The following is a 16,626-nucleotide window of genomic DNA, read 5'->3' on the forward strand; positions in this document are numbered from 1 at the left end:
ACAGTTTGGGAATGAGCTTGTTGTGTTTAGCAGTGTTGCAAACTGACTTCTGGAAGAAAATAATTATTACACTGAGAATTTGAGAGAAATTAACTCCAATTCTTCATTAAAATTCAACTTTGATATTCCACACTGGTTGTGTTTTTTATGTTTTAAATTAGCTTGTAACTACAAAGTTAAAAAAAAAAAAAACCAAGAGAAACAAACAGAAAAAGCATTGCTTAGCACCAAAAAATGGACAAAATTAGGGCGCCTGTGGGGGGGGGGGGGGGGGGGGGGGGGGGGGGTTATCACTTAACTCAGAAGTTCAGGTACTTCATGGATTGCAAAAACAGATTTCTCTTACAGATACAGAAAGGAAAGGCCAAACACGCCACTCGGCCTCAACACCTCACAACAATCATCAAAACAAAAATGCAATAACGAACAAATTCACATGAACTATGCTAAAATCCAGCTGTTGCACAAAGAACAGAGAAGAAGAAATAATCTGCATGTTTTAGGAACATAAACGCTTAAACGAACAATAAAAACTTCATGTTAAAACTAAATATTCTGAAAATAAACATAACTCTATCATATTTTCATGTAACTTCCAGAAAAAGAATCCAGATGACATTCTGCTTATCTGTCGGGGGAATGATGAGTGGAATCAATCTCTTTGTAAAGTATATTATATATATATATTATATATATGTATATAGATAGATAATCTAGTTCAATTTAAATTGGGATTACCAAATAAAGTCTTTTAATTGTCACAGTTATTGCACTTTGTTTTAATACATGCTGCCTGTAAATCAGTAATCTCTTCATGTGGCACAGCGATTTGGACTTAGAAGCTGCCTTACAGTGCACGAGACCGGGTCGGCTTACATCAGCAAATAAGCTTTACATAAAACTTAGTAGAAAAAGTGAAGAAATGCATTCATGTGTGATCATTTCTACCCTTTACTTACCCAGTTGTTACTGTTTTATACATGTCTGGACGGCCGGATTGGTCAGCTTTACAAGCAGGTAGAACTGGTCAGGATCAAGCTTCTGTGGAATGAAAAACACATCTAGATGTGTGTGTGTGTGTGTGTGTGTGTGTGTGTGTTGCCCACACATTTATACTCCTGTTGGTGTTCCACAGAAGCTAAAACCTTTCCAACCTTAAAACTCTGCATTTCAGATGTGTTTGATGACACAGTGACGTCTATCATGTGCATTTCTGGAGCCGCTGCTGCCCAGCAGCGTCCTGAGGCTGAGAAACACAACTTTTACATCCGGGACGCCGCGTGACGTTTCACTTCACGGCGTGACGGGAAAATGGTAAAAGTTCTGCAGTGTGTCTCCTCAGGCTTTGCAGTGATGTCGAATACAACAGCAGCTGGGATTATTAAAGCGAGAAATAACCCACCTAAACAATCATTCCCTTTCCTTTTGTGCTAAGTTTATGTTTTCTGTCATGAATTTAGTGGCAAAATGTAAAAACTGAGGAATGCCTGTTATTGCTAAATCTACAATACAAAATCTTGTTCTTGCTACAGTATAGAAGGTAAAAAAGAGTTTATCCGAAACAGGACAAGAAATCAACGGTCATTCGTACAGAGACACAAGCACCGGTCGGATGAATAGAAACACCACTGTACAAATGATATCTATGGTAAAAACGGCAACGTTTCCACGGCGCAGGAGGATGGAAGCGGTCAACGTGGATAACTGAAAACAAACAAACAAAAAAACAACAAACACAAGAAAGGGAGCTTCAGCATAGAGTCACAACTGGGGGAAACAACTTAGAAAAGGGAATAAAAAGTTACACTCAGTTACTTTCACTGTCTCCCACACTTGTTTTTTTTTTTTTTTAAAGCACCAAATTCAGGAAAACCTCTCAGTCCTTGCTCAGGTATCTGCGGGACACTGGAAGGGACAAATAGGATGTAAAAATGTCAAAGAGTCTTCTACTTTTTGGTTTCCTCCTCGACAGAAAGTTTCCTTTGGGATCCTTATCCTTTTCCTTACTTCTTCTTCTTCTGGAACAACCTGTAGATCAAGCAGAAGAAGAAGAACAAGCTGAGAGCAGTGGCTTCGTACTGGCACATGGCGCCGGTCCTAACTCTACAAACCAGAGGCTTATGTTGCAAGCTCCGCCTGCCCGAGCGCCTCGCTTGCTCGCCGTCTTCTTGGCAGCCAGAGCAGATCTCTGCGGTCTGCATGCCAGCTTTGATAAAACCAGCTTCGCTGTCTGTAGCTGCACTGCAACATACTGTTCCCGGCTCCCCAACACCTTCCTAAGCTGCACTGCGCCAAGCGCAACACAACAGATAAGCTTGGGGGGATTTAGTATCAAAAAAGCGATGCTTTCCAGGAGCACACATATCCTGGACACATGCCTGCCTTCCATATGAGGCGGAAACACTTGAAGAGTCTGAGAAGTCTGCGGAGAACCACTGCAGGCATCATCTGAGACACAGTTGACTGCTTTAAAGTTTTGACATCTTTAATCAGCGAAAGTGTCCGTTTGCTTTGGCTTGAGCTAAAAGGAACACGAGAGGCTGCACCTCCCGACGGCCATACCTGCAGAGCTGGAACCACATGTGATTAGATTCAGCTTGAATAATTTACAACCCTTAGAATAGATTCACACAGGGAGTGGTGGGGTTTGCACAAAGGATACTGACAAGTCGGTTTGCAAAGAATACCTCAGAGATTTCAGGCTTTGTGCTGGGATGTGCCGCACATGTGTGCAACTCGCACACAAAGGAATAAAAGTGCTTGCATGACAAAACAGAGCAGAGTGAATTAAACTCCAAAAGAAAGACCCAAACATTGTTTACTTTTCTCCATTGGTGGATTTTTCTGGATTTATTTGCTAAAAGGACACTTTTACACCTTCATACACACTGCGTTTATGAAAATAGAAGAATGTAAACGAAAATACAAACACAACAAAAATCTCTTGAATAAGCTTTTATCATATAAATAGATATTAATACTGTTAATAACACCAAACTGGACACGACGCCTTTGTTGTAGAGTTTCGGTCATTGAGTTGAAGCGAAGTTTGTTTTGAGAAGGCAGATATGCTTCTTTTCTGACCCCTAAAGGTAATCAGTGGTATTACATGTTGGCTTCATCTTTCTTTTATTTACAGTCAGACCCCTTCGTCAGGTCAGCATGTTCTAAACATAAAAATCTAATCAACCAACATCATCCAGTCATGTAGACGTGAGGAAGATGTGGGATTTTCACATTTTCACAATAAAAAAAAAACCTGGATTCAGACTGCATGATGGTTGTTTAAGCAGATTGGACCTTTAAAGGGGTTTTAATACAGTCTCTTCTTAGGTCATGAAAATTACAAGTTAAATAGTTTTGTGTTTGGGGAAATACCTGTTTTATGTTGGACGTTACTGTAGAAGGGACATTTTAGGTCATACCTGTGCATCAGGCAGCCTTTTCCTGTCGGGGTTTTTCCACTGCATGGCACCACTCAGCTTAATTTCATTCTGCAGATACTGCTTTCTCCAGAGGTGTGATTATCTGATTGTTAGTATGATACAAAGAGTTCCTCCTGCACCTGTGGACGGGACAGCTTCTCTGCTCAGAGCACAGATCTGTGGGATTAATCTGGGAAAACGGAGCTGAGGATGGTGACACATCCAACTTGAACACCTTTCAGTGGGGCTTCTTCACTGAACATGACAGCTGATGTTGGCAAAATCAGTTTACAGCAAAGTATTTTAAACATACAAGAGAAAAGATCATGCCAATATGATTATAAATAAACGTTTACATGAGCAAATGATTCATCAGACCTATAATGAACACGGTTCAGTGGAAACATCTTTCCATTATTTGCACAGGGACATAATCTCTTCCAGAACTATGCAGCTGAATGTCACTATTTTCCTCATTAAAACTCCACTTCATCTAAAGCTCTCTTGCGGAATTGTCTTCTACATGAAATGTGAAATGCAAATAAACCCGCCTCACCTTGCCTTTAATGTCCTACGCTGCTATCTAGTAGAGGAAATTGTAAATATAATAGATTTTATGTAAAAGCTGTAGAACTAAACTTGCCACTTGGTCTGGGTATTTAATTTAAAAAGACAACTTTGGTTCTTGTTATTCTGTTCCAAGTGGGGAAAAACATCTCATGTAAACTTTAAAAGGTTAAATTAGACTTTAAACCAGCTGTCAATCACCAGAGGCGACACCTGGGATGTCCAGCCATATTTCAGAGGTGGCTCGTGCCACCCTGGCCCCCCCTCTAGCTCCACCCCTGTTGTAGTTCAAACAAAAATCTAAAGTGAAAGGCAGACTTTGGTTTTTGAAGTTGGACTTGCGTTCCTTCAGCTCTACAGTTCAGGTTACTTACAACCTTGGCCCACTTGAGCTATACCATGCAATGGAAAAATACCTTTGGTGTTCCTGGCGACCACCCCCCCGATCCCACCCCTCACCCGTAATGTAATGAAGCGCCTCACCTACGACATGTGATTCTGCTGAGAGGACATGTTCTGCTGCTGCTGCTGCATCAAGAGCTGCTGCTGCTGGCGCCGCCGGGCCGTGCGGAGCTTCTCGAAGCGAGCCTCCATCTCCTCGAGCACCTTGGGGGTGTAGCGAACCACCAGCTTCACGCTGTCCTTGGCTGCCTTCAGCAGCTCCACCGCTTTCTCGTGATGTTCTCCTTCGACGCTCTGCAAGATCGTTGGAGACGGAAAAGGAGTGGAACGTTGAAGCAAGTTTATGTTCATGTCTTGCTACACTGTAAAAACTGAAATCTAAGATTAAAAATCTTAAATTGAGTACACATATGCTTATTTTTTAAAGGTAGGATAATTCTTAGTTTCTATGCCAGATGATTCCTCTGAGTATTTTTACTTGTTTTGGGAAGTCTTGACAAGCCAAATTTTCTTGTTCTGTTGGCAGATAAATGTTGCTTAAAATAAGATAAATCACCTCATTTTTGTATATTTTTTTCTTGTTTTTTAAGGCTGAGTTTTTGCAGTGAAGAAATAGCAACGCCTCAATGATGAAACGAACATTTGTAGGACTACGTGATGGGGTGGAATCAGCATGTTATAAAGACAGGATTTCTGTAGCTGCTTGACAAGTTTCAGTTTCTGACTAAAGATGTTTGCAACATTTTGACCTCAACAGGACCCCTGACTGATGACTCACATGCTAAATCAGCGAAGAAGCTGCTCAAAATTCCTCATTTCTGGATTGAAGTAGAGCTAGCTGAGAGTCCATCCACCCTCTGCCCTCTATGCTGCATTATAATGTAAGCTGAGTTAGACCTACCACGCCGTTGACAGACAGGAGCTGATCCCCTCGCTTTAGGCCACCGTGCCTCTCAGCCACGCCCCCGGGAATGATGCGAGAGATGTATATCGGTGAGTTCTGCTCCTTGCCGCCCATCACATTGAAGCCCAGCCCTTCCTCTGTCTTGGGAAGCTCTACCACTCGAGGGTGAGAGTGACCTTCGCTGGCTGCAAAAGCGGCGACTGTGGCCTGAAGAGGAAGAAGAAAGGTAAGCTTGTGCTTAATGAGGAAGTGCAGCTGGTAAACAAGGCAGGGATGAAGGGAAACACATCCAGTGACAAAGATGCATGTTTTTCATTAACCTATATGATGCTAGGCAAACAGTTTGGTCGTGTTAGCATGGTTCTTCTTCTCTTCACTGCTTGCAAAATGAATGCAGAAGAAGAAGTAAAGTCAGAGGCGTTTCCAAGTGATTGCTAAGCAGGGTGTGCACCATCCCATCCCAGTAAGAAGAGCCATAACAAAGCAACAGGATTAAGTCAGGGCTGAGGATTAACACTCCATGTGAGAAGTTTTCAGGCTTTTTCTGAGCGCATGAACGAACACATGGAAGTCCAGGAAAGAAGAGAGACCAGACACCGTCTCTGTGTCTCCACCAGCTGCAGGGCTCCTTCAAACCACAAGCCGTTCGTATTCAGAAGAAAGCGCTCAGCAGCTTGTTAGCTGAGCTCAGGGAAGCTAATGGCAGACAAGACTGAGAAAGACACTCCGTTCCCACTGATCCACACACGCACCGCCACAGGTGATTGGCTGTCAAGCTGGCATCAGCATGTCGGGAGACAGACCGAGAGAAGGCTCAGGAAAAAGTAGAGCAGTGTTTGAAAGTCTTGCAGAAGTGCAGAGAAATTCCCAGTAGCAGCTAGAAAACTGTCACTCCCTCCGAGCTGCATCTCCATCACAACTTTCTTCTCTGTTTACACGAAACTTCAATCTTCAGATTATTTTCAGCTCAAACTGTGTTTCTCCCACTTTTCTCTCCTCTCTCATCATCATTTGTTCTTTTCAAACTAAATGATTGTGTTGCTTCAACTGATCCGTCTACTTTCCTTTCTCTGTTTACCCAGCCTTCCTCTGACGCTCCATCCACCCCTCGTTCATAATGTCGCTTCCCGGCTTCACAGCACATCGACCTTCACAACTTTATCTGTGTTTCTGCAAACAAACACAATCTGGGAAATGGATGGCACCTCTTCGACACAGGTGGGATTCTCCAGCTTGCTGCAGGATATTTGGTGAAGTACACCCGCCGAACACACAAACAGGACTTAGAGTGTCCAGTCGCCTCATCATTTTTCTATAAATGGGCCTCAGTAATGAACGGATCAAACAAATCTGACGAACAGAGAGCAGGTTGTGCAGGTGGAACCAGCCTGAACTAACAGGATACCTGACCTCTCACCTGAGTCGCAGATGGACTAAAAAAAAAAACCAATCCACTGCAAAACATCTGAACAGACATCACTGACAGCCCACAGCTGAGCCAGTTAGACCATCAGCTGCTCATTTAATCAAATTCAACTTTATTTATAAAGAACGTTTCTACAAAAGCAGCTCAAAGTGCTTATCATCAAAACAAATTATGTTTATATACGTATAAAACCTTCCCTCAACATTAGAGTTCAATAACACACATCTGATCATGTTTCTCACACCTACACAGAGCTCATACACCCCCCCCCCCTTTACACAAACATAATCTTTAACTTGCAGTTTCTGTCTTTTTACCTGAACCAACAATGTAAAAACAGAACTGGTAGGACTGTGACGATACGCTTTTGTCCCAATTCGATTCAATTCCGATTTTTGGGGTGCCGATTTGATTTAAATTACATTTCTCACAATTCTTCAATATTGCTGATTTTTGTAGATTAAAAACAGAATAAATGTATAAAGCTTATTTTTTGCTCATCATTTTTCTTGTTTTCAATGAGGGAAAAACAATACAGCAGCTAGACCATCATTTTGCTGCTATAATGCCCAAGAAGACAAGTAAAAAGATCAATAAAAACAATAAAAAGACAAAAAGTTTAGAATGGATTATTTTTGTTTGAAAAAAGAAAATAATTTTTTGACAAAAAAAATCAATTTTAAAATTGTGGCACAAAAAAATCCAGATTTTTTATTTTTCGTTTTGATTTTCCCACCCCTGACATCTGGAGACAAAACATCTGGCTTGACCCTGACGTGAGGTCAGGAAACAATGGAAACATCCACACCAGGAACCGGAACTCGTCACCACGGAAACCGCCCAGATCAGGGCAGGCAGGAGTCCACACCACAACCAGGGCTGCAGTGCAGGACCCCACCAACCACGCCAAGCAGGACAATCTCCATGGCAACGATCCAGCAGGCCGAGTAGGCATAGCTCCCCATGAGGAAAACACTGGAACTAACAAGTAGAAACCACATCTAAATAAACCTAAAAACAATAAAGACAAATAAGAACAATAAAAATGAATAAAGAGGAATGAGAACATGAATTTAATTTAATTTAAAAATCATTCTCTTCTTTTGGGTTGATGAGATTACCTCTCGGCTCTAACGTGCTTCTGGACTCAGACATTAACTTCCTCTGAAAAGGAAAGAGGTTAAAAACTAAGTATCAGTTCATCCACATGTGGAAACGCCGCGAACCGCTCTGTGCTTCATGCCGTTTAAATTCAACATGAATGTAAATGTTAGTGGAGCATCGAACTCACACACACTCCTCTTTGTATCTGACATCCTCTCGTAGTCGCATCCTCCACACACTTACCATGATACACTGAAGAGGAGGAAAATCAGCTGAACTAATGAGGAACACAGAGCACAAGGGCTCTTCTCGCCTCTCTTCCTCGCATTTCATCATCCTCTTCCTCCTCTTCACACCAAAGAGCCTCGTCTCTTTCTCGTCATTCTTTAAGCATCTTGCAGGTGAAGGTGTAGAAGAGCTCTGATGGAATCTCATCTCTTGGATTGGACAATCTGCTGCTGTTTGGGTTTTGTGCTTTATTAGGTGAAGGACGTTGGGTTCAGTTAACTCTGTGGCTGTAAGAGCAGGTTTATAATCAAACACGGCGACTGCTGAAGGAAGTTCGATCTGTTCGGCACGCAGCTCATTACTGGAAAGGGAGATTCCTAATAAAGCACTGATTACTAATTGGTTTAAGTGATGCATGTAATAAGTGCAGTTCAGATAAAACTATTTTCAGTGTGAAGCAGAATAATTTGACAGTAAAATGGCAGAAAATGACAGATTGAGTCCAAACTGTTGCAAACATGTCGACACTGGCGGCTGCTGTGATTCAGCATGATTTATATACACATATATATAACACTGCTTTGCAGCTTCCAGGGAAGTTTCATTTTCTTCAGAGTTGCAATATGAACAGGGATCAGAAACACTGATAAAATGCAATTATATCCTACACGTGCACATACATGTGCATGTGCAGGAGATAGAGCTGTGAACCACACAGTGGTTTGTGTAATGAGTTATCCTGAGGATCCGTAATTCAGCCACACACAGGGAGTTCTGGACAAATGACCAGTTTATTGGTGGAGGAGTATGAACAGAAGATCAGTCCGGGGGAATGGTCTGCAGAAGAAACCAGGCAACAGCTGGGAGGTAAACAGGATGGCAAAATACTCGTCCAGGCAACGACAAGGCTCAGAGATCCAAAGACAGGCAGGGTCGGTAACCAGAAGATCCGAAAGGTTGCGGTGTCCGTCGAGGGCAAGGCAAGGAGGGTAATCCAGGGGCATGAAGCAGAAGGTCGGCAACTGAGGAACAATCCGTAGAACGCTGGAACAAAACTAGACATAGGTCTGATTATTATCTGGCAGAAAAGGAGGGATTGGAGGGAGCTTAAGTAGGCAGTGAGAGAAAAGGAAACCAGGTGAACTGAATGAGACAGCAGAGGCAATTAGGAAGCCAGCAGGTGGATCGAGTTACCAATGAGCGCCAGGAGATCAGGGTGGCAAAAACATGACAGTACCCCCCCCCCCCCCCCCCCCTCAAGGTCCGGCACCAGACGGACCACCAGGCATGTCAGGATGGTGGAGATGAAAATCCCGAACAAGGGACCCATCCAAAATAAAACGAGCAGGAACCCAAGAGCGCTCCTCCGGCCCATAACCCTCCCAGTCAACCAGGTACTGCAACCCACGGCCCCGCCGCCGGGAGCGGAGTAGACGATGAACAGTGTAGGCAGGCCCCCCATCAATGAACCGGGTGGGAGGAGGGGGGTGCAAACTGGGAAGAGAACACAGGTTTGATACGGGAGACATGGAAAGTGGGGCAAACCCGCAGGGTCCTAGGCAGTCGAAGACGTACAGCCATGGGGTTAACCACCCTGGTTATAGGGAAAGGGCCAATGAAGCGAGGGGCCAACTTGCGATTCTCAACCCGAAGGGGAAGGTCCTTGGTTGACAACCACACCTCCTGCCCCACTTGATACTCCGGTGCAGCAATCCGCCGACGATTAGCAGCCCGTGAATACACTGCAGACGTCCTCAACAGGGCACAACGAGCCCTCCGCCATACACGCTGACATCTCAGTGCTGCTGAGTGAGCCGAGGGGACTGTGATGGCAAGCTCCTGTAAATCAAAGACTGGCGGCTGGTATCCATAAACAGTGTAGAACGGAGAGAGCCCTGTGGAGCTGGAGGGGAGCGAGTTAAGGGAATATTCCACCCAAGGAATGTTCTGCGACCACATGGAGGGATCCCGTTCACACAACATACGTAGCTTAGTCTCCACCTCCTGGTTGACCCGCTCCATCTGTCCATCTGTCTGTGGATGATACCCAGAGGAGAGACTCACTTTGATCCCAAGAAGGTTGCAAAACTCCTTCCAAAATCGAGACACAAATTGGGGACCTCTGTCAGAGACGATGTCATCCGGAAGTCCATGTAAACGAAATACCTCCCTGGCAAGGATCTCCCCTAATTCCTTAGAAGACGGCAACTTGGCAAGAGGAATCAAATGAGTCATTTTGGAGAAACGGTCAACTATGGTAAGTAGTACTGAATGATTCTTGGATTTGGGCAGACCTGTGATGAAATCCATTGACAAATGAGACCAAGGACGACGTGGAATTGGGAGCGGCCGCAGAAAACCAGCTGGCGGTCGATGAGAAGACTTAGCTTGGGAACAGACACGGCAAGCAGCGATAAATTCCTTGACGTCCTGGACCAAGGTCTCCCACCAGAAGTGACTCTGTACCACTGACAGAGTCTTGGTCACACCTGGGTGACAAAATAAACGAGAACTATGACAAAATGACAGTACCTCTGGGACAAGGTGCACTGGAACAAAGAGGCGACCCTGGGGACAGTTCTCAGGAATCTGGTGTTGTTGTTGGGCCTCCCTTATCCCTCTCTCCAAACCGAGTCTGATGACCCCCAGCCGGACAGAATGGGGAAGGATGTAGTCATTCTGACCATCGGACTGTCCCTCCTCCGGAATCTCGTGAAGCCTTGAGAGAGAATCCGGCTTGGTGTTCTTAGTTCCTGGTCTGTAGGATAGGGAGAAGTTAAATCTGCTGAAGAACAGGGACCATCTAGCCTGTCTGGGATTGAGTCTCTTAGCAGATCGTAGGTACTCAAGGTTCTTATGATCCGTCCACACAATGAATGGGTGCTTAGCCCCCTCCAGCCAGTGCCTCCACTCCTCGAGTGCCAGTTTAACTGCCAGGAGCTCGCGATCTCCCACATCATAATTCCTCTCAGTTGTGGAGAGACCTCTTGAAAAGAAGGCACATGGATGAGTCTTGCCATCAGAAAACCTTTGACTTAGAATAGCACCCACTCCTGAGTCAGAGGCATCCACTTCAACAATAAACTGCCGATCAGAATCCGGTGCATGGAGGACAGGTGCCGAGGTGAACAAGTCCTTTAGGCGAGAGAAGGCACGGTCCGCCGCTGTGTTCAAAATAAACCTGTTCTTAGATGAAGAGCATGCAAAGGTGAGGCGATGGAACTGTAATTTCTTATGAACCTGCGATAGAAATTGGCAAAGCCGAGGAATCTCTGAAGTTGCTTGCGAGACTGGGGAACCGGCCATTCCTTCACCGCTGAAACTTTGCTGAGATCCATGGACATTCTGTTGGGCGAGATGACATAGCCCAGAAACGATATAGAACTTCGGTGGAACTCACACTTCTCTGCTTTTACAAAAAGGTTATTCTGTAAAAGACGGAGAAGGACAGTGCGGACATGGCTCTGGTGCGTGGGGAGGTCTTTGGAAAAAATCAAAATGTCATCAAGATAAACAAAAACATATAGTCCAACCATATCTCTGAGAACATCATTAATTAGGGACTGAAAAACTGCAGGGGCATTGGTTAGGCCAAAAGGCATGACAAGGTACTCGTAGTGCCCTATGGGTGTATTGAATGCCGTCTTCCACTCATCTCCCTCTTTGATGCGGATGAGGTGATAGGCATTCCTGAGATCCAGCTTGGTGAAGATGGTGGCACCTTGAATGAGATCAAAAGCAGTGTTCATAAGGGGAAGAGGATAACGGTTCTTTATAGTTATGTCATTTAGTCCTCTGTAGTCAATGCATGGTCTTAGAGTTCCATCCTTCTTTCCTACAAAAAAAAAAAAAACCCTGCAGCAGCAGGAGATGAAGAGGGGCGTATTATTCCAGTCTTAAGTGCCCCTTCAATGTACTCCTTCATGGCATGAGTCTCAGGTCCTGACAAGGAGTATAAACGGCCCTTGGGAGGGAAGGTACCGGGTAAAAGATCAATGGAGCAGTCATAGGGACGATGTGGAGGAAGAGAAGTTGCCAAGTGCTTGTTGAATACCTGCTTGAGATCGTGATACTCACGAGGAACCTTAGAAAGATCTGGGTAGGTCTCTTGACAAACTGGTTCAGCGGAGAGTGAATTAGCCGTTAGAAGACATGTGGAATAACAAGAGGATGACCAGCTCAGGACCTCACTTGTCCTCCAATCAATGTGCGGATTGTGGTGAAGCAGCCATGAAGCACCAAGAATAATGGGTAGCTCAGGGGAATGGATGACAAGGAAGGATACCATCTCCTGGTGATTTCCTCCTACAATGAACTTGAGAGGCGCAGTCTCTTCCGTGATCTGGTGCAGCACATGACCATCAAGTGCAAATACTTTCTGCTTTTTAGAGGTGGGTAGTAATGGAATGTTAAGAGATCTTGCCAAGCCTGCATCAATGAATTCCGTATCAGCCCCAGAATCGATACATGCCATAACCTGCTTAGGAAGACCATTTATGAGGAGTTGTGCCTGTAATGAGACTAAAGAGGATTTCACCAACCTCTGACTCAGTAGGAACCTCCTATCTCCTACTGAGCCTGGTCTTTTAATGGACACCGGTGAACCAGGTGACCGCTCTCGCCGCAATAGAAGCACAATCCCTCTTTTGAACGTCGTGCCCTCTCTTGTGGTGTCAAGCGGGTCCGTCCAATCTCCATGGGAACCACAGGGTCCCCTACTGGAGCTGGAAATACAGGAGATTGTGCAAGGGGATTATATGGTGACACGGGCCTTGATGTAGTGCGAAGGCTGTTAGAGGTTCGGCTCCTCTCCACTCTGCGTTCGTGAAGCCTCTGATCGATCCTGGAGGAGAGAGTCTCCAGCTGGTTCAGACATCTCGGAGCTTCCCGGGTAGCCAGTTCGTCCTTAATCTCCTCATTAAGTCCTTGATAGAAAGCGTCACATAACGCCTCATCATTCCAGCGGCTTTCTGCTGAGAGAGTATGCCTTGCTTTAGAGCTAACAGACCCCGGGCAGCTTCTCTCTCAGGTGGGACTGGGTCAAAGACTCTGATGAGCTCCCTTGTGAAGTCCTTGTAATCATAGCAGATGAGCGAGTCTCTCTGCCATTCGGCCGTTCCCCACAGCTTGGCTTTCCCTGAAAAAAGTGAAACCATATAGGCAATCCTAGCCCGTTCTGACGGGAAGGAAGAGGGCTGCAATTCAAAGTGGATCTCACACTGGGTTATGAAGGGCCGACACTGACTCCGCTCACCTGAAAATACCTCTGGAGGAGTCAGGCGTGGTTCATGGCGAGGTGAGACTTGGCAAAGAGACGATGATCCAGTAGCTTGGACAGAGGCACCTTCCAGTGGAGCTGTAACTGAGGAGAGGTTAGAGAGCATAGTCATCATGTCCTGCATGCTTGATTCCAATTTGGTGATGGACTTCTCAACACATGAGCGCCAATCCTGTGTGGACGATGGATCCATGTTGGCCAGATAATACTGTAATGAGTTATCCTGAGGATCCGTAATTCAGCCACACACAGGGAGTTCTGGACAAATGACCAGTTTATTGGTGGAGGAGTATGAACAGAAGATCAGTCCGGGGGAGTGGTCTGCAGAAGAAACCAGGCAACAGCTGGGAGGTAAACAGGATGGCAAAATACTCGTCCAGGCAACGACAAGGCTCAGAGATCCAAAGACAGGCAGGGTCGGTAACCAGAAGATCCGAAAAGTTGCGGTGTCCGTCGAGGGCAAGGCAAGGAGGGTAATCCAGGGGCATAAAGCAGAAGGTCGGCAACTGAGGATCAATCCGTAGAACGCTGGAACAAAACTAGACATAGGTCTGATTATTATCTGGCAGAGAAGGAGGGATTGGAGGGAGCTTAAGTAGGCAGTGAGAGAAAAGGAAACCAGGTGAACTGAATGAGGTAGCAGAGGCAATTAGGAAGCCAGCAGGTGGATCGAGTTACCAATGATGAGCGCCAGGAGATCAGGGTGGCAAAAACATGACAGGTTTGTAACCTTCAGCTCATTTTGACTCCAAAACGTTAACCTCTCCCAGGTTCCCAGACACCAAAACAAATCAGTAAAATGTGTTTTTTCTGCATTATGGAACGTTTTCTCCAAATATGGAAAGACAACAAAAAGAATACAGAAGGAGAGTTTATTGTAAAATAACATAAGAAATCTTTTTAAATAAATAACATTTTCATTTTTGAAAAGGAAAATATGATTAAATAACATAAGAAATTATTAGGTTACTATGCGCTATACCTGTTAATTTATGTCTATTCTTAATTTGTGTTATACTATTGTTAGGAAATTTACATTCTTATCATTTCTCTTCATATTAATGCAATGATGCATATTAATGCTAATATGTGTGATACATGTGGGTTTGTGAAGACCCTGCAGATCTGAAGCAGCTGGAGGTCTCTATGGACCAGTGGTTTGAGCAGCAACCCCCCAGATAATACACGTTGTGACATGATGTCAGCTTTTCTCGCTGACATCATGTCACATGAAGATTTTTAATATGACCTGCACACAAACTTTATTGTTTTTGTGTTAAAACATGAAGTTGCTCATTTCACACATGTAATTCTGCATTAATGTTTTTATTATGAGAGTCCAGGTAAAAATCCCCCATTTATTTGATAAACGGGGGATTTTTTTTTGGGCATATTTTTTTTACAATTATGTGGCAACCCTGTGTAGTCTGGAAGAAATCTGATAATTATATCATAATTACCTGTTTACTCCCAGTGAGTGGACTGTAAACAGGCTCAGCCCGACACTGTGCAGTAATCTGGCTTCATGTAGGTGGACAAACACCTTCTCCGTGTTTGTGTATGGATTTATCTGTGCATCCTCTGATCATCCACCTACACACCTGCGTATTTACTCATCAACTCAGCCGATTCTTCCCACCACATTGTTCAGCCCCCCACTGTGGCAGCTAACACGCTTCAACCTCCCTTCGAGACCTTTTTGACGTCCTTTTGACTTACAGATTAATCCTGTCCTATGTGCGCTGCAGGTTCACTTTACCCTGACCTGCATCTCCTCTTCCTTCACATCTCCAGCCACCAACCTGCCTGCTTCACATTCAGCCAGCAGACACTCCCTCCCCAGCGCGCCTCACCTTTCAGCCCTCTCTGCCAGCCATACACACCCCTGAGCCTTTCACCTGCGCTTCCCTTCTCTCCCCCACGCCTCTCCTGAGTACATGCCATGAATGTGTTCCTGTTCCCTGCAGCTCTGTCCTGCATTTGGATGCTTTATAATGACTGAAACAATAGCAGAAAATAATGGTGAGTTAAAGAAAAAGCTTTATTTATTTGGAAGTTGTATGTTCTTTGCATAAACGTTTGTGCATTTTGAGTTTGCTTCCTATTAAATCCCTCCCGCCCAGATGAGATGAACACAGCGCTACCTTCATAACTGTGTTCCTTTCTGACACCATGTTTCTGCAGCAAAGTGGTGGAGATAACTGAAGAAAGGAACAAATTGTTCTTTTAGCGAGATAGAGGGGATAAGCCTGAAGACGAGGTGTTTCTTACCTTTGATACCTTAGAGAAGCAAACTTCCTTTTACCGCCTAATCTAAGCAGGTACCATCTCATCAGTAATTGGGGTTTGTTTATACATGTAAGCTTTTGTGTCAAAGTGGAGATAATACAGGTGAATAATGGAGAGAAGAGAATAAAAAGGAAGGTTTGTGAAATGTTTCCCTTTTTCATTAAACAGATTGTCTTATGATGCAACAAAAGGCTGGACCAGTACTAGTCATAACAGGAAACAGCTGATGGAACAGGTTGCAACTAGTCACGTTAGATGGCAGCAGAAAGGCAAAAAGACTCAGAACTGAGGATGGAGCAGTTACACAACGTAGGGTCTTGTTCCCCAACCGTTGCAACAATCAAATTTAGTTTTTTATCATGATTGCGGCTGTCATGAAAACAGCGAACAAATCCAACCAACACTTAGGATATAAGGGTCTGACAGGTTGGACTGCAGAGCAGATTCTGGAGTGATGAAAAACTACAAAAACTCAGTCTGGTGTTGTGAATCGATCAATGAATGTTAATGTTTTCACATGAAAAGACATCTGTTTAATTAATCACTACTGTAATACATGAATCCTTTAGTTCTAAGAGCAAAGACAGTGCTTTTACTTTGAAATGCTTTATTTTGAAGTGACAGCACATGAGTGAATTATTGCTGGTTGAAGAAGGAAAACGATGTTTTGAGTTTTGATACATGTCAGCCAAGACTGGAACACGTTAGTTGTTCATGTTAAGTTCAACACTGAAGTGAAGGTTTTGACAGACATCTGTATTCATGCCTGATTTATGAAGTCTGGTTACGTTACATCTGGCCCTGAAGGTAACACAGCTTAAATAGCTGGGAAGGAAGGAAACCGCCCATACACACCACGCCTTCTCTACCACAAGAGGAAGTCACACTGGCAGCTGTGGAGGGCGCTATGATCGGAGCGGGAGGGTATAAATTAGATGGGGAGAACTGGGAAACCATCTTCCCCTTCCATTGGAAAAGGAAATCATTTGTCACCATGGCAACA

At 44.4% G+C, this 16,626-nt stretch overlaps 1 protein-coding gene across 2 annotated transcripts in view; it reads right to left on the reverse strand.

Annotated features, from left to right (window-relative positions):
• Nucleotides 1-459: 459 nt before the first annotated feature.
• lin7a (lin-7 homolog A (C. elegans)) overlaps nt 460-16,626 on the reverse strand; it is a 70,880-nt gene continuing 54,713 nt past the window's right edge. Inside the window, exons 4-6 of one of the 2 annotated variants that reach the window (XM_079263311.1) lie at nt 5,296-5,505; nt 4,480-4,688; nt 460-2,028 (exon numbers count right to left, since the gene is read on the reverse strand). In XM_079263311.1, coding sequence (XP_079119437.1) covers nt 2,004-2,028; nt 4,480-4,688; nt 5,296-5,505 — 444 coding nt within the window. In that variant the 3' untranslated portion in view covers nt 460-2,003. Of the gene's footprint in view, nt 2,029-4,475; nt 4,689-5,295; nt 5,506-16,626 lie in introns of both variants that reach the window. The other variant, XM_079263312.1, reaches the window with a different exon arrangement.

The sequence above is a fragment of the Telmatherina bonti genome, assembly GCF_933228915.1.
Source record: "Telmatherina bonti genome assembly, chromosome: 23".
NCBI lineage: Eukaryota > Metazoa > Chordata > Actinopteri > Atheriniformes > Telmatherinidae > Telmatherina > Telmatherina bonti.